At 44.1% G+C, this 22,062-nt stretch overlaps 1 protein-coding gene across 3 annotated transcripts in view; it reads right to left on the bottom strand.

Annotated features, from left to right (window-relative positions):
- Positions 1 to 22,062, bottom strand: part of LOC137428699 (uncharacterized) — an 86,753-nt gene that overhangs the window by 2,976 nt on the left and 61,715 nt on the right. The window contains exons 5-7 of one of the 3 annotated variants that reach the window (XM_078777729.1): positions 7,857 to 7,913; positions 3,620 to 3,727; positions 13 to 1,723 (exon numbers count right to left, since the gene is read on the bottom strand). In XM_078777729.1, coding sequence (XP_078633855.1) covers positions 1,647 to 1,723; positions 3,620 to 3,727; positions 7,857 to 7,913 — 242 coding nt within the window. In that variant the 3' untranslated portion in view covers positions 13 to 1,646. Of the gene's footprint in view, positions 1 to 12; positions 1,724 to 2,449; positions 3,307 to 3,619; positions 3,728 to 7,856; positions 7,914 to 22,062 lie in introns of those variants that run through there. The other 2 variants (XM_078777728.1, XM_068118602.2) reach the window with 2 other exon arrangements.

Below are 22,062 nucleotides of genomic sequence, written 5' to 3'. Positions count from 1 at the left end.
TGATGGGGGGAAAAAAAACAAAAAACATCTCCTTGGTAATCAATTTGTATTTTTCAAGAAGACAATGACCTGATGGTGTACTAGTGGAGACAATGAGGTAGAAAAGCACAAAATTTATGAAAACTTCACTCGCAGACGAACAAGTGAAAGTTCTCCAATGAACAACAACCTGGGACCCTCCACACCTTACTTTAAAAAAAGAAAAAAAATTTTGGCAGGGATATAAAGGGGAATGTGTTCACGGTGTGGGATGAAAATGTGTCACCCTCTCTCTAAAGGAGATGTTAAAAATAGAATCCAAGGTGATATCCATACAACCCAAGGTGATACACAAGACTTTGTTTTAAACAGGAAGTAAAATTACAACAACCGGTTGTGCACACAGAGGCCATTTAACACATCAATGTGTACAATTTAACAATGGAACAAAGCATATTCCGCTTCAAATGAGGGGTTTGTGTGTACTCCAACATCAACCCGCCTGCTGTACGCCTTGTGGACCGAGAATCTCCAAACCTCGATGTCATCTGGCTCAATATGTCTCCCGACCATCACTATTTTTCTCTGTTTCTCTTACTGCTCTCCCAACTCCAAAAACCTTACATCTTTCTTTGACTATCTTAATTCCTGTCACGAGGCCATGACATCCAAACACCTTCAAGCAGAATTCCACCATTTTGGAGACTTCAAAGTACACCACAGGTAGTGGGTGAAATCTTCCTACACGGATATTGGGGGAGTTGAAGCTCTTACATTTTCCATTCCCAATGATTTGGTACAAATTATCACCCACTCTACCCATATCCCAGATCGTCGTGACCACTCTTCCAATACTTTGGATTTGTTCTTCACGTCCAATCCGCTGCGTTACAGCTACACAATTTCACCTCCATTTGGTTCTTCTGACCACAATCTGGTGCAAATCACTTGACTTACCACCACTCCTTCTCCTCCGACTCTTCCAACTAAACGCCAGTATTGGAATTTCAATAGCGCTGACTGGACTGGTTAAACTTCTTTTCTGATTTTCCCTGGAAAGACTACTTCCTCTCCTCGGGCGATGCCTCTATCTCTGCTGAACGTATAGCTGAAGTTACCAATCTACCTACCAATTATTGGTTAAATAATTCCTGCTCTGCAGCCATTCGTGCAAAGGATGTGGCATATCGGACATGGAAAAATTCTTCTTCCTCCGACTCGCATTCAGTTTTCATATCTACCAGAAGTCATTGCAAACATGTTATTCATGGAAATTTATTATCCTGGAATCCACACATTACGCAAATAGCTAAGTCTGCCTCGAAGAAACTGGGAGTCCTGTTCAGATGTCGGAGATTCTTCTTCTCTCAACAGTTGCTTCAACTATATAAAGGATTAATTCGTCCTTGTATGGAGTGCTGCTCTCACATCTGGGGCGGTTCCAGTTCCACACACTTACTGGACAGAATTTAATTCAAAGTAATCCGACTTATCAACTCTCCCAATCTGACCTCAAAACTTGACCCGCTCAAATTACGTCACAAAGTTGGTTCTCTTTCTCTTTTCTACAGATATTACTTCGGTTTCTGCTCCCAAGAACTTGCTGCTTGTGTACCTCCGCCATCAGCGAGACCAGGGAATACTCGACAAGCCACGACATCTCATGATTATTGTGTGGCCATTGGCAACTCAAGGGTGGGCCGACAGGCCGTTATGTTTGCTTCTTCCCCTCCACTGCCAAACTCTGGAAAGACATGTGAAGGTAAAGAGTTCCAAACACTTATGATCTTCCCCTTTTTCAAAAAGCAGATTTTTTTTACTTCCTCAAAAACTCTTAGAGCATTCTCGCTTTCTTGATTTTTCTATCAATGCACTTCTTTAATTTACACTACTCACAATAAGTTAGGGATATTGGCAGGTTCTTCGGTGTGGTTGGTTTTGCGTATTAATTATGTTGAAAAAAGTTGTTGGTCCTAATTCTATGGTTATTAATGAATGTGGAAAAAACACAGCATTCTTGATTTCAATACCCTAACCCAAACCCCAATGAAAAAAATTAACTCACTCCCACAATATCCCTAACTTATTGTGAGTAGTGTAAGGCCTGGCCTCGATGAGGACAAAATAGTCCATGACTGGAGCCTTCATCATAAAAGAAAATACTAAAGGCACGTTCCCAGATGAGCTATGTCATTAATTAGATTCATAAGTTAGATTCCCTCTACGTGTCTAGAGAGGGTCGAGGGACACATGCGTCATCATGGGGGTTTAGCTAGGACGTCCCCTTCTTCATCCAGTATTCATTGATTTATGTACTGGGAAAAAACGGTGGGCACATACATGCTTTATCACTGCTTGATGTACCTGTATATACGTGCCTCTTATTTGGTGAATGGTTTTCCATCCTGCCCGCTTTTGTCTCATCCCATCCATTGGCTCGACTTAGTGTGTGCAAATACATAGCCGGGACGATTTTCCTCAACGAGAGTATGAGCAAACAGTGCCTTCAGAAAGTATTCACACCCCTTGACTTTTTCACATTTTGTTGTGTTACAGACTGAATTTAAAATTGATTAAAGTGACATTTTTTTGGCACTGATCTGTATATAATACCCCCATAATATCAAAGTGGAATTTCTTATTTTAAAATTTTTACAAAATAATTAAAAACAAAAAGCTAAAATGCCTCGAGTCAACAAGTATTCAACCCCTTTGCTATGACACTCCAAATTGAGCTCAGGTACATCCAATTGCCCTTGATCTTCCTCAAGATGTCTCTACAACTTGATTTGAGTCCACCCGGGGCCAATTCAATTATTTGGACATGATTTAGCAAGAAACACACCTTTCTATATAAGGTCCTACAGTTTACAGTGCATAACAGAGCAGAAACTCTACCATGAAGTCCAAGGAACTGTCCGTATAACTCCAAGATATAATTTTGAGGAGGCGTAGATCTGGGGAAGGGTATAAAACAATTTCTAGAGTGTTGCAAGTTGCCAAGAGCACAGTGAGCTCCATAATTAGGAAATGGAAAGAATATGGAACTGCCCCGGGGGGGAAGGGTGCACCCTCCTTTGTCCCTCGCTGACGTCACTGCCCGAGCAATCCTGATGTCCCATTACATCATCCCATGGCTCCTCAACCAGTCAAGAAGCTCAGGGCATGGTTTCTCCATTACGAGTCCTCAAGGCGGAGTCTAGCCGCCGTTCGGGAATGTTCAGATGACGTCGGCGGTCATGGGGTGGGGTTTACTTGCCCGATAGAATGTGCTGTGTTTCTGTCGGGCTTGTCGGTGTTGTTGTAGCAATGGGGTCGATTGCATGGCTGGCCGAGTGAATGTAAAAACACAAGGAAAAATCACAGGAGGGCAATTACACACTGGGGATTATCCTTAAGCCCTACCTAATTAGCATAGCTCCACCCCTTAAATGGAGACACCTATATGATCTTATTCTACACAGATTCCCTACTTATTACATGGAGATTATTTTTATTCACGTCACACGGTCCATGCTAAACTATACATTTCTGACTTCACTAAGGTATTTCATCTCTACCCCCACAAACGTAACAGTATTTTCCTTTATGAGCAACATAGAGTACATCATCCACACTACACGGGCATCATGGTACTCACCATCTGCTGAGAAAAAATCTCCACTCAGTTCTTTCTTCACTTGGACACCATCTGAAGTTGGAAGAGTGTTCCCATGGAGACATCCAGCTTCCACTGGAGCCATTTCACCTGCAGAAAAAGTCCACAACAGGGTCTTGGTGATTGAGTACAGGTGATGTCCATCATATGGATCCAATGATTGTTCCATCTATATAATAATACCGTAAGGACTCGACTTTGTTATCCCTTTTACGCCGCACCCAGTGACCCGATGCCCACGACACGAATGCATTTTCCATCTACGAACCGCGCTCTTTGTTTATCACGTACAGCCATACTCGAAAAATCTGAATTCGCCGAATTTGGGACCCAAAAGCATCCGATTATCGGCCGATACGACGCCATCTTACGACACCATCGTATTGGCGTCTGCTGGGCGAAGGCGATGCAAGCCATCCGCTGATTGGACAGTCGAGTGGTGTGATGGGTGGTGTGAACCAAATGGTCTTTATCGTCATTTTAATAAAGTTAAATGGAGTGACGTTTTGGAAACGTTTTTTGAAGTTTGAAGTTTTTTCGAATCGAAGTGAAGAAGTTTTTGAAGTTTTGATTTTGGAAACGTTAAATGGAGAAACAGTTTCACAGGAAGAGAATGCGATGCGATGAAGAAGAATCCATCTTTATTTTATTTTTTTGAACCACATTGAAGCTCCACGAAGTCAAGAATGTGAAACTACGTGAATGTAATAAAATAAAAATGTACATAAACGACACAGTTCTATGAAACAGTTTCACAGGAAGAGAATGCGATGCAATGCGATGAAGAAGAATCCATCTATTCCGCCATTTGTGCCGGTGTCATCGATGGCGGTGTACGCTAACCTCATCAGGTGGGTTTACCATAATTTCTTCCATATACTGTGATAACAACGAAGTGAAACCGATCAGCAGCCCATCAGTATCTGCTCTATTCACGGTGCTTAAGGTAATCCTTCAAATCATTTAAAAACAACCCAACGTTGACGAAGCATGGCATACGAGGCCCGTTCAAAAAGTTCATGGAACGACGTACTCTCAAAGGTCTGAGGCCAAAATGTTTGTTTTTTTCCCCCCTTACACAACGGAAACAACAACTGGATAGGTAGGGCCGAGGCCTACGCCTACGTTTCGCTCCTGCATCTGCCACCGTTCATGATTATCAAAGTAGGCTTTACCCTGTTCACGATAAGGTAGAAATCAGTGAGGTGTATACGAAGAGATAAAAGGATGGCATTGACTTCGAGACGGTACGTGATAGTTGACTGCGGCTGGCTGATGCCACGTTTTTTTTTCCTAAGTGCCATGGATGCTGATGGACATAATAAAGGTATCGGCTGATCTCTCATCGTAATATTACCCGATGGAAATGAACTGTTTCTTTGTTTGTCATTTCCTGTGCAATAATGTCAAATTGATAAGTCAGACATCCTTTTCTATTGACAGCTGCGCTCCTTTTCAATGGCATCATCTATTGATATGCATGTTCTTCTTTCATATAATTTTACACATGCACAATCAGTATTTCAACTCTTGCAGACATTGGAAAGGAAGTTGACTCACAGGCCAACTCTCTGGCTCAATCACAGACCGACGCACAGGCGATGTCATTGTGAGTAGCATTTTTGCACAAGTGAAAATTGAAAATACACGTTTTTGGTATGTGGCTATGTTATTTAGTGTTTGTTTTGTCTCTAACAATATAAAATACAAAGTCAGGAGGTGACACTTTATACACAGTGTAAGTTGGATTCTACAAAGTGTCGCCTTTTTCTTGATTTTGTTCACACAAATCCAACCCACACCATATAGTCTCATATAAAATGGCCAGAGTGGTGCTATGCCGATTCCTATTACGAATCCATTCATTTTTCATAAGTATATCGTAGCGTTGTCATTTAAGTAGATTGCAATAAATACGTTGTTCATATACGCACTCTTCATTCTCATCTTTCTTCCTAACTCTTACTCGGACAAGCAAATCCCCTATGCCATCCATATTGGTACACTCTATCCATACACCACATCCTCCCTTCCGTGGATGTTCCACGGGTTTCGGCTAGTTGGCACTATTCCAAGCCAACATGATGTTGTTGTATAGCCCCAGACAATTCTCTTGAACAAACCCGCCGCAAGACTTGAACAAGTCTCTTGAACAACCGATTGATCTCCCAGGAGCGACCTAGAGATCCTCCACATCTAGGATGGTGTATCCCCACCTTATGATAGAGAGAGAGAGACAGATAAAGAGAAACAGAGACAAGAGGGAAAGGGCCGGTCCATGAGGACCAATCGGCCGGTCCATGGGGACCAATCGGACTGTGATCACGCTACCCTAACAAATCCGGGCAGCAGGGAAGAATGGGAAGATTTGGCCCCCGACTTGCGTTGGGGGGTACAACCACTGTGAAGAAACGTCCCCGATAGTTGTCCAACATGGTGTTTTCCACTATGAGCAACATATCACGTGCCTAATCCGGCACAGGCAGGTGTTTGACAAGGTATTGAATTTAAGACTTACTCGGATGTTACCATAGAAAGTTTTTCCTTTATCCTGTGTTTGAAAGTGTGAGGTGCGATTGTTAATCAAAGTTTTCCCATTTGTCTTCTCAGGGTTTGATGTCCTGATTGTAAAACATTAATGGAAGACGGTGAATGTCGTTCTGTCACTTCCACAGGGCGGTGAGACTTCTGCTGGCATCAAATTACCATTCCACATTGAAAGTCCATCACCTGTTTTAACTTATTGAATCTTGATCAACTGCTGTACCAAGTTTCAATAACTGCAGCACAATTTTATAAACAACAGGTTGGCTGGTTTACCATGTGAGGGAATCCAGCACGTATATGTGGGTTAGGTGGGTTAGGTGGGTTGCTTTAAAGTTAATGTGTGCTGTCCCAACAATTTTGGAAGTAAAGGTGAAAATACGTCTGAAACTAAACTCGATGCACAATTTAATTTTGAATTGTGATAATTACCTAATAATAATTACTTACTTAATTACTTAATAATGAATGAATGAATGATCGTTTTAAGGCAATTTTTCCCCGCTAGAGTGGTGTTTTTCCCCACTAGAGCGATATTTTTCCCCAACTTAATAATATTGATAATTAATTAATTTTGATAATAAATAGTAATTAATTATTAATATGAATTAATTAATATGAATGAACTTAATTGTGATAATTACCTAATAATAATTACTTAATTACTTAATAATATTGATAATAAATTAATTATGATAATAAATTAATATTAATTATCTAATATTAATTAATATGAATGAACATAATTGTGATAATTACCTAATAATAATTACTTACTTAATTACTTTATAATATTGATAGTTAATTAATTATAATTAATTTATAGTGATTAATTAATTAACTTAATTGTGATAATTACCTAATAATAATAACTTAATAATATTGATAATTAATTATGATAATTAATTTATATTACTTATCAAATATTAATTAATAATTAACTAATTGTGATAATTACCTAATAATAATTACTTACTTAATAATATTGATAGTTAATTCATTATGATAATTACTTAATATTAATTAATTAAATTATATTACTTAATCTATATTATTATATATATTTTAAAAATTGTTTGTTTGTTTGTCTGCTAGAGCATTTGTTTGTCTGCTAATCTCCTGAACGGTGAAAGATACGAGGAAACCTCTGAAACAAAAAATGTCGGGATGAGCCCCGGGAAGGTTGTATGCTATGTGGCGAGGCCGGTCGAAGCCGCCTCGGCCGGGCGGGGCCCATTTCGCAATTAAAAGCCGAGCTGAATTATAGTAGTCAATCTACTACGGCCGCGAGTGAAAGATGAATTATAGTAGTAAATTCATTCAAAAAGAACTAAAAATGTCGGGACAGACCCCGGAAAGGTTATAGGCTAGGTGGCGAGGCCGGTCGAGGCCACCTCGGCCAGGCTGGGCCCATTTCGCAATTAAAAGCTCAGCTGAATTATAGTAGTCAATCTTCCACGGCCACGAGTGAAAGCTGAATTATAGTAGTAAATGCATTCAAAAAGAACCCGGGCAACACCGGGTGCTTTCGGCTAGTTAATAATAATTAACTTAATTGTGATAATTACTTCATAATAATTAAGAATTGTGCATTGTGATCATTGTGATCATTTAAGATGTACAATGTGATAATTGTGATAATTTATTTGTGTAATTAATAGATTGAAATAATTACCTTGTGAGAGAGAATCAGCTGGACATTCTGGTTCAACCTTCACCACCACGATAGAATCTGCAGAAAAACAACCTGCTTGAAACAAAATGCAAAATAACATCTGGAAGGGACAATCAATCACAATAACTACGACTTCACGTTTCAGATTTGTGGAAAAAACGAAAACTTTCACCAAAAACAATCGAAACAAAAAGTGTGACTGAGAAATGAAACTAAAGTCTCTCCTTGAACACTGATCCTCACATCCCAGGAATGTTCCACTGTCCAAGAGCACACTAATCCCAAAAGCAAGGTAGCTGGAATAATTGATGGAAAAAAGGGAAGCCAACGAATAATGGAAAAAAAAAAACAGACTAATTTCCATGGGGCTGACAGGATGGCCTAGAGATACGCACACTCGCCTCCAAGCTGTCTAACCTGGGTTTCAATCCCGACGTAGCTAGAAATTGTCATCGTGGTGTTTCACCGGCTGGGTGATTCATCATGCATCCCTCGGATGGATGTTAAACAGGCGTCCCATCTGCCTACATTATTTGGTGGATGCTAAAGATCCCACGGTGCCCTTCGCAAAGAGTGGGCAAGGTTCTCTCTGCTCACCTTCACTCTTTTATTCCTCTTTACTCCCACCTATGGAACAAACTCCCTCACTCGCTTCAATCCCACTCCTCCATCCAGGTCTTCAAAACAGCTGTTCACCACCATCTCTTATCTTCCCCCATCCAAAACCTTGATCTTTTCCACCCCCGTTAATTCACCACAGATCCACCTCTTTCAATCTCAGACTTTATTGCTGAAATTCCTAGTAGTGTCAATTTGTTTTATACCGTGTACCCATTCCCTGCCCTTCCCCCACCCAGCCCTCTCCCTACCACAGATCTCCCGATGTCCCTGTTCTCTACTGCTGTGCTTATGTGCTCCCCTCTCTCTCCCCATCTTGTCTCCCCCTCCCTTTATTGTTTCAGGTGTCTGTTAATGTTTTTTGTGTTTTATGTGCTAATATGTGTTTAATGTGCTAGCTCTTACATGAGCCTCGATGTTGTATCCCCAAAAAAAATTTTTTTATATATATATATATATATATATATATATATTGTTGTGGATCAATATATATATTGTTGTGGATATGAGAATGTTGTTTTTTTTAATTGTTGTGGTAAAATGTTGTTGTAAAAGGTTGTTGTAAAATATCACCCCTCCTCCCTCCGTTTGTGGTTGTATAAAGGTCAAAGGGCGTTCCCGTAGTTAGTCCATAAAACATACATGCAGGACACGATATATCTTTTTTGACAGTTATATCCTTATTATGTGTATTAGTGTAAGGCTGTGTCTTCCATTAATTGAAATACTCCATTGCACCAAGTGAAATAAGATAGATTCCCTTTCATTCCCATTCCCAAAAACCTCCATTTCCAACTGCGTCATTGCCATTCGCATTGCCAACTGCATTTGCCGCCATTAAGCGTGGTCAGCTCGGGGAAGAAGGGCGTGCCCGCCCATCGTCATAGAGGGGAGGAGTGAGCCAGCCCCGAACAACCAACCAAGTACAAGGGGTTTGGCTTGAGAGGGCGGAGAGAGAACGCTCGGGGAGGTTCGCGAAGGTTCGAGGGTGTGGCCTATATAACCCAGGGCCCCGACGCCCCCCAAGAGAGTTGAGTAAGGGATCCCTGAAAGAGCAGTTTCAGCCACCGCAGCTTCAGCCACAGCAGTTTCAGCCACCGCAGCTTCAGCCACAGCAGTTTCAGCCACCACAGCTTCAGCCACAGCAGCTTCAGCCCCAGCAGCTTCGGGGCCTTGACGGCAGTTTTGAGCAGGGCCGCGAAGGAACGGCGGCTGCTAAACGCGCCGATCGAGAGAAGAACGGCGGCTGCTAAACGCGCCGATCGAGAGAGGGCGGCGGCTGCTCATCCCCGACCAGACCGTGCTGCGGTTCCAGCTGGACCTTCCCCCCCCTCCAGCCATCCACCTCCTGCCATTCCTGTTATCATTCCCCGCGTGAGTCTGTCTTTTGTTCGTTCTGTCCCAGGGTATTAATTAAGACTGTAGGTAAGCTAGCATTGCACTGTGTCTCTGATTTCTTCTGTATATTATTTTATTATCTTTCCTTCTCCTTGGTTTTTTTGGGCCTGTAAATAGTAAATAAATTATATTTGTATTCCTTACCCTTTGTCTTTCTTCTTCTTCACATCCTTCGCTTTAGTCTTTTCGCCATTGAATATCTGTGGCGCGATTCGGCCAACGTTCGGGAATCGGGTTAGTCGGGGTAACTGTTAGGGCCGCGGCGCCATCCGCTCGGCAAAACAACATCCTATCCGCGGTCCGTAACAATATATATATATATATATATATATATATATATATATATATATATATATATATATATATATATATATATATATATATATATACAGTATATATATATATATATATATACAGTATATAGATATATATATATATATACAGTATATATATATATATATATATACAGTATATATATATATATATATATATATACAGTATATATATATATATATACACAAAGAATTAAGTTAAGCACCCCCCCCCGTTTTTTTACAACCTCGCACATTACAAGTTTGTTGTCGTCAAAACAGTGTAATATACCCATGATATTGCTATATTTTCTGGAGAAGTGATATTATGGTCACATAAAAACATAACAATCATGCCGTTTTCAATATTTTATTCTGAATAATTTAAGGTGAAATTTTTTGGGAATTTTAGGCATATTTTCACCTCAATTTAAGTATGGAGCTATAGGTCCATCACGGACAGTGTGGATGACGTTTATGTTTTCTAACGTACAGTCATTGTTCTGAGAAGACCTCTAGCGATCTTTGCGTCAATAACGTGTGTAGGACCCACGTGATCGGATCACTGACTCAACCCTACGTCTCATAGACCCTGTAAGCCGTCGTATGCGTTGCTGTGGCAGGTTGAACCCCCTCGAGCACGTTTGGGACATGTTGGGACGACAAATTGCGAAGATGGTCCCTCCAATAGCCAATCTGGATGAATTGGAACGTGCATTACATCGGGAATGGAACAACCTGCCACAGCAACGCATACGACGGCTTACAGGGTCTATGAGACGTAGGGTTGAGTCAGTGATCCGATCACGTGGGTCCTACACACGTTATTGACGCAAAGATCGCTAGAGGTCTTCTCAGAACAATGACTGTACGTTAGAAAACATAAACGTCATCCACACTGTCCGTGATGGACCTATAGCTCCATACTTAAATTGAGGTGAAAATATGCCTAAAATTCCCAAAAAATTTCACCTTAAATTATTCAGAATAAAATATTGAAAACGGCATGATTGTTATGTTTTTATGTGACCATAATATCACTTCTCCAGAAAATATAGCAATATCATGGGTATATTACACTGTTTTGACGACAACAAACTTGTAATGTGCGAGGTTGTAAAAAAACGGGGGGGGTGCTTAACTTAATTCTTTGTGTATATATACAGTATATATATATATATATATATATATACAGTATATATATATATATATATATACAGTATATATATATATATATATACAGTATATATATATATATATATATACAGTATATATATATATATATATATACAGTATATATATATATATATATTAGTGCAGCGGCATAGCAAAAATTTAAGAAGAATTGTGCATTTTGTGATGGAAGCACCAAATTTGGCACAATGATAGAATGTTATATTTAGAACATTTTCAGATATGGAACCACTTTGAAATTCACCCAAGGTCGCCGCCATATTGGATTTCAAAATGGCGGCTTTAAAAATCTGTAACCCTTAGGGGGGGTGGCGGAAACAAATCCTACAGGCACAATTATTGCCCCATTCACCCTATATCTTTTCTAACATCAGTAGACACATTACAGCGGCGATTCTGAGCTCAAGGGAACATCTAGGGGTCTGGGGAGTGAAAAATTTGAAAATTTCGGCCAAAAATACCCCTAAAAGAGGTCATTTGGTGTCAAATTTCAGGGGGGGTCGTGTATTGTCCTGTAGATAAAACATGCTGGTCCGTTGATTAACCCCTAATTAAACGACTTTTTTGTTTGTTTGCTCCATCCAGGTTTCAATCATGTCGAAGCAGTTCAAGTTAGTTCATGTTACCAAGCATGTAACTTCAACGCCAAAGACGCCACTGGACTGGGAACTCTGTGTTCTGTGTCAAGTTGATAGAGGAGAGTCCCTACAGTGTCCTGCTGTCACGAAAAGAACTGATGCAGGTGCTGGATACAAGACACTTGAAGACAATCTATCAGCATTCAATAAACTAGGCAAGCTGCCACAAGACGTGGACTTGCAACGACTGGATGAAGGCCAAGGGATAGCTGCCACTCTAGCTGCCCACCAAGCCAAGTGGCACAAGTCATGCAGGGTGAAATATAACACTACCAAACTACAGCGGGTACAGAAGAGAAGTCATTCAGAGGGAAGCCCTATCCCCAGTACAATCACAGATAAGTACAAGCTTACTAGGTCTCAGGCAGCTTGTGTTGATAGCATATGCGACAATTTGTGCTTCTTCTGCCAGCAAGAGCTTGGTTTGGAGTTTCATCAAGCAGCAACATTGGAACAAGATAAACACGTTCGCAAGGCTGCAGAGTTTCTTCAGGATACCACTTTGTTAGCCCAACTGAGTGCTGGGGACATGGTCGCAAGAGAGGCCAAGTACCATAAGAAATGTTTGACATCCCTATACAACCGCGTGAGGGCAGCAAAAAAGCTTGCTGAGCAAAGCCAGAGCACGGTAGATGTCATTTCAGCAATAGTCCTTGCTGAACTGGTAACATACAAAGAGGAAACTGCTAAAGAAGAAGACACTGCTCCTGTATTCAAGATGGCAGACCTCACCAAGCTCTACACAATGAGAATGGAACAGTTCGGAGTTGTGCTGGAAACATGAGTCCATACAACCAGACTCAAGGAGCGTATCCTGGCACACTTCCCTGATCTGCAGGAGCACAGGCAGGGAAGAGATGTCCTGCTGGTGTTTCAGGAAGACATTGGCAGTGCATTAGCCAAGGCATGTCAACATGATATTGACAGTGATGTTGTGCACCTGGCACGAGCTGCAGGGATTATAAGGAAGGATATGTTCCAGTCATCTCAGCCTTTCAATGGGTCCTTCTCAAACAAATGTCAAGAAGAGTCTGTGCCACAACTGCTGCTGACAATGGTCTCCATGATTTTAGAGGGCGCAGGCATCAAAGATCAGGCATGTCAGTCATCGGCATCGGCGTCTGTGACAATAGCTCAACTTCTCAAATACAACAGTGTGAAGCATGAGAGGAGAGGTGCAGGCACAGACGTACGACACAGCATTAGTCAAGAGACTCCTTTGCCAATATATCTTGGCTTGATGCTTCATGCCCATACGAGAAAGAGGGAACTGGTTGACACATTATCTGGACTAGGGATCAGCATTGCCTATGATAGAGTGCTACGGATCTCTGCAGAGCTGGGGAACGGGGTCTGTCAGCGCTTTCGGGCGGAGAAGGTGGTCTGTCCCCCAAAGCTCTGCGGTGGAGTGTTCACCACATCAGCTGTGGATAATATAGACCACAATCCCAGTTCCACGACAGCACACGACTCCTTCCACGGAACTGGTATTTCATTGATACAACATCCAGACTATGACAATCAAGGCACAGACCGAGGTATTGTCATCATCGGGGGTGTCTCAAATGTCAAGACTGTGGAGGACCTTCCACGGTATTACACAGATGTACAACCAGTTAGTTCACTTGCCAAAAGCCACCCTGTACCAGCTGGAACCCAGGCGTCGCTGCAGAGGAATCCTGCACAAGCTGAACTGGATAAAGAGAAGAGGTGGCTCCAGACTGTGAAGGATGCATGTGACAGTGGTGACACACAGAATCCAGGAAACATTTATTGGGCTGCACATCACGCAGAGAACCAATCGGCCAAGGATACTAGTATCACAGTCACACCCACTGCCTTGCTTCCCCTCTTCCATGACCAAGCCCACTCAGTGGCAATGATCCGCCATGCCATGGATGTCGTGAAAGCAGCGATCAATGAGCTAAACCCTGGACAGATACCCGTCGTCACACTGGACCAACCACTTTATGCGATCGCCAAGCAGGTGCAATGGAACTGGCCAGACACACATGGTGAAGATCTCTTTGTGGTCATGCTGGGTGGTCTACACACAGAGATGGCAGCTTTGAAGACAGCAGGAGACTGGCTGCAAGACAGCGGTTGGACACAGGCATTGGTTCAGGCAGAGATAGCAACAGCTGGCACAGCAGACTCCTTCTTGCGTGCAGCTCACGTCAGCCGTACAAGACGCGCCCACCAAGTAACTGTTGCTGCCCTACACATACTGCAGCATCGTGCATATGACATATACAACGAAAGAGCAACTGCAAGAGGTGAGGAACCATTGGAGTTCGAGGCATGGTGTGACCAGAGAGCAGCGGCATGTCCACAGTTTCAGTACTGGGCCACTGTACTTAACCTGGAGCTCTGTATACTCCTCTACATACGTTCACTGAGAGAGTCCAACTTCACGCTGTACATGGACACCCTACCAGAGCTAGCTGCATGGTTCGCTGCATTGGGTCATATCCACTATGCTCGCTGGTTACCAGTCCACATCAGGGACATGGTTGGCATTGCAGAGAAACACCCAGATGTTGCTGCCAAGTTCCATGCGGGGCACCTCACATCCAAGAAGACTAGGCATGCTTTCTCCGCCATCTCCCTAGACCAGGCTCATGAACAAAACAATGCCACGGTCAAAGGCGATGGCGGGGCAGTGGGCCTAACTGAAAATCCAAGTGCCCTTCGACGGTGGATGGTGGCTGGCCCCGAAGTTGCTCGGGTCATCACAGAATTTGAGACCTCACAGCAACTGCGCCAAAGGGGAGAGCACACCCACCACCATGAGCAAACCGACAGTGTGCAGAAGAAGTTCGTCCAAGATGTCCGTGCACTGACAACAGTCATCGAAGAGATGGGCAGCCCCTTTGAAGAAGAAAGCACAGATTTGCTGGTCCTGGGCACACTGGAGATCTTGGGCCCAGCTGTTGTAGATACTGTGCGTACAGCTTTACAGATTGGGAGAGATCAGTTCCATTCATTTGAGAAGGAACGTCTGGCAGACAGATCCAAGCCACTCAATGATGTCATCATCCAATATGGCGTCAGTAAATCAACTTCTAAGTAGAACCATTCAATTCCTTGACCTCAAGTTTGTACATCCAGACACTAAAATCAAGGCTGTAGCTGGTATAGAACCAGAAATATTTGTAATTAAAGATTTTTAAGCCGCCATTTTGAAATCCAATATGGCGGCCACATTGGGGTGAATTCCAAAGTGGTTCCATATCTGAAAATGTTCTCCATATAATATTCTATCATTCTGCCAAATTTGGTGCTTCCATCACAAAATGCACAATTGGTTTGCTATGCCGCTGCACTATATACAGTATATATATATATATATATACAGTATATATATATATATATACAGTATATATATATATATATATACAGTATATATATATATATATATACAGTATATATATATATATATATACAGTATATATATATATATATATACAGTATATATATATATATATATACAGTATATATATATATATATATATATATATATACACACTGAAACGCAAAAGAAACATACCACCTTTGAAACCTTTAAATATCAACAATAACACTGCGTGTAGTAAATGTGTGAACTTATTTGTGGACAATAGTGTCCTCACTGTCAGACAAAACGGTCACGGATGGTCACTTGAACCTTCAATGGTCACTTCATAGCACAGCTGTTGAACAGCCGTTTTGACTGTCAGTGATTAGCCAAGGGGTACGGGATGATTTTAATGAGCTGCACGTGATGTCTTGATATTGGCTTTAAAAAGGCCAGTGCAAAATGGGCATTTCAATCAACATGCCACGATTGTCAAGGAATCAACGGCAGTGTGCCCTGGGCATGCTGCAAGGCGGACTGAGCTACCGTGAGGTGGCACGTCACCTTGGCTGTTCACACCAGACGATATCGGCCCTGGTGGACAGAGACACCGTCCACAACTCTGCAGATGACAGACCTCGATCAGGGAGGCCAAGAGTCACCACTGCAAGGCAGGACAGGCAGATGGTCCGAAGTCACCTGCGGGATCGATTCCGTCCAGCATCCCGCACTGCGGCAGAAACTCCGGGGCGTGCAAACCCACGGATCTCCAATGATACTGCACGAAGACGACTGCATGACTATGGTCTGACTGCCAGACGACCATACAGAGGCCCCGTGATGACGGCTGCCCATCGCCGCAACCGACAGAGATGGTGCCAGCAGCATCAGCGGTGGACCTTGGCGCAGTGGAACGAGGTCGCTTTCAGCGATGAGTCAAGGTTCTGTGTGGACAGTCCTGATGGGCGTGAGCGTGTCTGGAGAAGAACTGGCAAGCGATATGCCGATTGTTGCGTGCGTCAAGCCAACAGGTGTGGTGGCCCAAGTGTGATGGTGTGGGCCGCCATATCAGGCCGGTACAGGACGCCACTGGTGGTTGTGGATGGGAATCTTAACGCCCAGCGGTATGTGGATAACATCCTGCGACCTCATCTGCTGCCATTCCTGCTAGACCACCCAGAACTGAGAACCTTTCAGCATGACAACGCTCGTCCCCATGCTGCTCGCTTTACCACTACATTTCTCCAAGGCGAGAACATCAACACCATGCAGTGGCCTGCGCTCTCCCCTGACCTGAATCCCATAGAGCACCTGTGGGATGAGCTTGGGAGACGCGTAGTTGGCAGGGCCAGGACACGGGCAGAACTGCTTCAGACATTGAGGACTGAGTGGGACAGAATCCAGCAGCAATCCATCCAAAGACTGGTAGGCAGTATACGCCGACGATGCACTGCCTGTATCCAAAACAATGGTGGCCACACACGCTATTGAAAGGGGACTGACATTGCACCCTGTGCTGTTCTGTACTGTAGAACAAACTGATGAGATGGTGTATCTTGGTCAAAAACTTGACATGTCATCAATAACATGCCAATGTTTCAATTAGCAATTGTTGGTTTGTTTTATTTTGAACTGTTACAATTTTATTACATTTCAAACAAGTGGTAAGTTTCTTTTGCGTTTCAGTATATATATATTCCCTTTTTAAGGCCATTTTTCCCTGCTAGAGCGGGGGTTCGCCTTGCGGGCCCCATGACAATAATCATGGTTCCCTTTTTGAGGCAATGTTTTTATGGCCGCATGTCCTTCCTGACGCCAACCCTTTAGTCGCCTCTTACGACACGCAGGATACGGTGCGCCTGTTCTAAACCGCTAGCTGGTTCATCCCAGCAATCTGGTACTCAATTTGTGGACCACAGAAGGATGACAGGCTGTCAACCCCCATGGCGTTAATTCAACGATCGACCTGGATTTGAACTCGGGATCCTAGGATCCCAAGCCTGCACCCTAACTGCTAAGCCAACACCAGGCTATTAGGTACCGCCGGAAGCCTGAACAAATTCCAAAATCCTGCTCTAACTACTCCTGGGAAAGCAATGGCAAACCACCGAGTATAACCTTGCTCAGGAAGTTGTTTCGGCAGCACTGGCGCTCTGCGAAGAGTATAGTACATCAGAGAGAGAGATAGGATTAATTGTGGGTTCATGGATCTGGAGTACACATATGAGAGGGATCCGAGGGACATGGAGTGTTACAGCTTGAGGGAAAGGGATGTGACCAAAAGTCTGTGAAGGATTGTTGAGGTGATGGATGAGAGGGTTAACACAACAGAGAGAACTCGCATTGACAGCTCAGATAACGTTTGCTTTGCATTCATCGTTTTTGTGCGTGGTGGAGATGGATGTGTCGAGTAAGAGCGAAAGAAGATCGATAGCGTGCCAAAGATGGCAAGTGACCCGCATTTCACAGGTTTGACCGGTTTTGTTTCTGAAAACCCGCAGACCCGTCTTGGTATCGCCAAAACCCATATTGGATGGAAAGTACAATCAGTTTTTAAAAAACGCAATGTTTCCCTTCCATTCCACTCGAAAAGATTGAGCGAACTCGAACCGATATGCAAGGTATCACACTCTGGTTTCCGGTTTTTCATAATTTTCGTTCATTTCATTTTTACCTCTGCCACCAAAGGTAGATGTAGGTTATGTTTTCACCCCTGTCTGTCTGAGTCTGTTTGTCCGTTTGTGAAAAAAATATCTCAAAAAGTTGTGGACGCATTCGGACGAAATTTGGCAGACATGCAGCGAAATGATTACATTTTGGTGAAGATCCGGATCCGGATCCGGCAACTAGAATTTTTAAAAAGTGATTCTTCACCATTGGGAGATCGGGCCAAAATTGATACATAACAGGATATCTCAAAAAGTTATGGACGGATTTGGACGAAACTTGGTGGACAGGTTGGGTGTCTGACAAGGAAGAATGGATTCGATTTCGGTGAAGATCTGAGTATGGATTCGGATATGAGAATTATTTTTTTTTTTCAGTGATTCTTCACCATTGGGAAGTAGGGCCAAAAACAACACATAGCAGTGGGAATGGGAATCGATTCAATTTTGGTGAAGATCCAGATCCAGCTGGTAGAATTTTTGACGTGATTCTTCACCATTGAGTGATATGGCCAACCAGGCGGTGGTATGCTCCCCACTGAGTGCCGTTATAGTTTCCTCAATTATTTGGGGGTATGAGGACAATATGCAAGTGTTACGTGCTCCTCCCCAAACCCCGGTCACGGTGTACCTCCGAGCCCCGAGAGGAGTCACGGCAGAAAGATGTGTTATTCTGTATGTCAAAGATCAATGGTGAAACCACACCAATTGTTACCAACAAACAAGTATTGTATTAAGATCACACAAGAATAACAGTACAACAACAATAGTAATCAATTGTACAACCAATATATATTTCCTATGATGGTACCATCAGGTTCGTACAATATAACTCACTGTGCTCCAAGGGAGCGAAAAGAAAAACATTCCCAATGTCTCTATTCCGGCATCAAGCCAAAGTCGATCCGCTCCAGTAATCGTCAGAACGATGTCTAATCGACACCAGAATGCCGTTTGGATGACAGTCACAGTCACGCTGTTAAAGCTGCGCAAAGGTGCCCTCAAGGCGACTGGGAAATCACACCCTCGGGTATGGACGTTCCACAGCTCCCGATCGGCGAACCGCAGATTTCCCACTCAAAAGCCACGTTACACACACACACCAGATTAACGTCTGAAGGTGGTGACAATGGTTAAAGCGAGGCGAAAAACCTTGAGCGATGTAAAAATGGCCGACGGCCCATTCTCGTGGCGTAACGGCACTCTGATGATTCTCTCCGGAATCAAATGCAAAACCTGTCACGCAGGTTTATCTGTCACAGCGATGACAACTCTGTCGCAGGAATCCCTTTCCCGGGAAACCCAAAGTTCACTCGTGACCCTCGTTCGCCAATCGTTCGCTCCAGACCTCGAAGCAGCTCGGCTTCTTGTCCGACTCACTCGCTCCGCCTTCTCTTCCTCCTCTTCCTCTTCGTCGTCGTCCGGTTCCAGTTTCATTTAAAACATTAACTTTTTTACCTTTTGAAAATAGTAATCTCTATTTCCCTTAAACGACAACAAAAATAGTGCATGGAATCAAAAATGTTTACAGTGGATGAAAACCACAACAATGGAAGTGACGAATCCGTAACACAAGGCATCATGAGCTTTCCCTCAACAAAAGGTCACATTACAACCCTCAACAATCACTCCACTTCCAATCACGTCGAATAAAAACCACCTATAGAGGCCATTTTTCCCCGCAAGCGGGGGTTGGCCTTTTTCGGGAACTGTGGTTGTTGTTGTTTTTCGGTCCCCTTTTTGAAGCAATGTTTTACGTCGAATAAAGAAATAAAATAAAAACCCGCTTTCGATTCCTACCAAACCGTTTTTCATCACCTCCAACTTGCCACGTACCGGATACTTTGGGAAATATGGTTTGCAGATGATTGTGTGGTGATGTCAGCATTGGTTGTGGTCAGGTAAGCCTTTGATAGACGCATAGGTGCAGTTGAGGTGTAAGGGTGCATCGCTCAGACCAAAATTGAGGAAGAAGGTGGTGGTGGTGGAGATGAACAAGAGGGAATGTTCTGGATCGAGGATGGTGGAGAGGAAAACGCATCGGACCGACTACACTGTAAGGTCGGAATAAATGGGAATTATTCACCGTTTTGAGGGCTGAAGTTTTCCAATTTGAAATTATTATTTATTTATTTATTTTTTAGGCAAACTGAACAAAACGTCTGCATTGTTTATAAGGCAACAATATGAGACAACCACTGGAACAAACAATAGATTGTTGAACAATGACGCGGGCCACAATCGTAGCCAACAACACTTTGTCATGAGGCCACCACAACCGTGGCCAACAGCACGTTCTCATGAGGCCACCACAAACGTGGCCAACAGCACATTCTCATGAGGCCACCACAAACGTGGCCAACAGCACGTTCTCATGAGGCCACCACAACCGTGGCCAACAGCACGTTCTCATGAGGCCACCACAACCGTGGCCAACAGCACGTTCTCATGAGGCCACCACAACCGTGGCCAACAGCACGTTCTCATGAGGCCACCACAACCGTGGCCAACAGCACGTTCTCATGGGGCCACCACAATCGCGGCCAACAGCACGTTCTCATGGGGCCACCACAATCGCGGCCAACAGCATGTTCTCATGAGGCCACCGCAACCGTGGCCAACAGCACGTTCTCATGAGGCCACCACAACCGTGGCCAACAGCACGTTCTCATGAGGCCACCACAACCGTGGCCATCAGCACGTTCTCATGAGACCACCACAACCGTGGCCAATAGCACGTTCTCATGAGGCCACCACAACCGTGGCCAATAGCACGTTCTCATGAGGCCACCACAACCGTGGGCAACAGCACGTTCTCATGAGGCCACCACAACCGTGGCCAACAGCACGTTCTCATGAGGCCACCACAACCGTGGCCAACAGCACGTTCTCATGAGGCCACCACAACCGTGGCCAATAGCATGTACTCAGGAGGCCAACACAATCGTGGCCAACAGCATGTTATGAGGACACCACAACCGTGGCCAACAGCACGTTCTCATGAGGCCACCACAATCGTGGCCAACAGCATGTTCTTATGAGGCCACCACAATCGTGGCCAACAGCACGTTCTCATGAGGCCAACACAACCGTGGCCAACAGCATGTACTCAGGAGGCCAACACAATCGTGGCCAACAGCATGTTATGAGTACACCACAACCGTGGCCAACAGCACGTTCTCATGAGGCCACCACAACGGTGGCCAACAGCACGTTCTCACGAGGACACCACAATCATGGTCAACAGCACGTTCTCACGAGGACACCACAATCGTGGTCAACAGCACGTTCTCACGAGGACACCACAATCGTGGTCAACAGCACGTCCTCACGAGGACACCACAATCGTGGTCAACAGCACGTTCTCACGAGGACACCACAATCGTGGTCAACAGCACGTTCTCACGAGGACACCACAATTGACAATCGTGGTCAACAGCATGTTCTCATGAGACCACCACAATCGTGGTGAACACAGTTTTTCCTCCTTTTCCTCCACAATTAACTTGGCTCCTCAAAGTCAAGGAAGGAGGTTTACGGCAGCTTCCTTGAACCCATCCCGAGTTCCTATTGGTCTTATTTTCTTTCTTCAGATGGTCACCCTGATCAATGTGGTCGTCGTAGTAGTACATGGGTACACTGCGCACGATAATACGTTAAAATCGCAAGATGTCAACAATTTAAAATAATATTTTGTGGCAGACACGATGGCTCGCTGGCGCGGTGACATCATTCCGTCACCTCTCGGCCGTCACACAGCAGCGTCACCTCTCGGCCGTGTCCGATTACACGACGGACATCCGGCACGTCGCGGGAAAGGACAACCCGGTGGCGGATTGCCTTTCCCGGTCTGTCGCCCACGCCGTCCACCTTGGGATCAACTATGCCCGGATGGCGGCGGACCAGACCGCCGACCCCGACGTCCAGGCCTTGCGGACCGCCGTCATGGGCCTCCGCGTCACCGAGGTGCCGTTCGACGGCACGGGCACGGCCCTCTTGTGCGACGTCTCCCTAGGGCGGCCTCGCCCCATCGTGCCCGCGGGC

This window comes from Myxine glutinosa, chromosome 5 (assembly GCF_964187855.1).
Source record: "Myxine glutinosa chromosome 5, kmMyxGlut1.1, whole genome shotgun sequence".
In the NCBI taxonomy this organism is placed as follows: domain Eukaryota; kingdom Metazoa; phylum Chordata; class Myxini; order Myxiniformes; family Myxinidae; genus Myxine; species Myxine glutinosa.
Note: the sequence above shows the minus strand (reverse complement) of the source record. Positions and strands in the feature narration are given on the sequence as shown.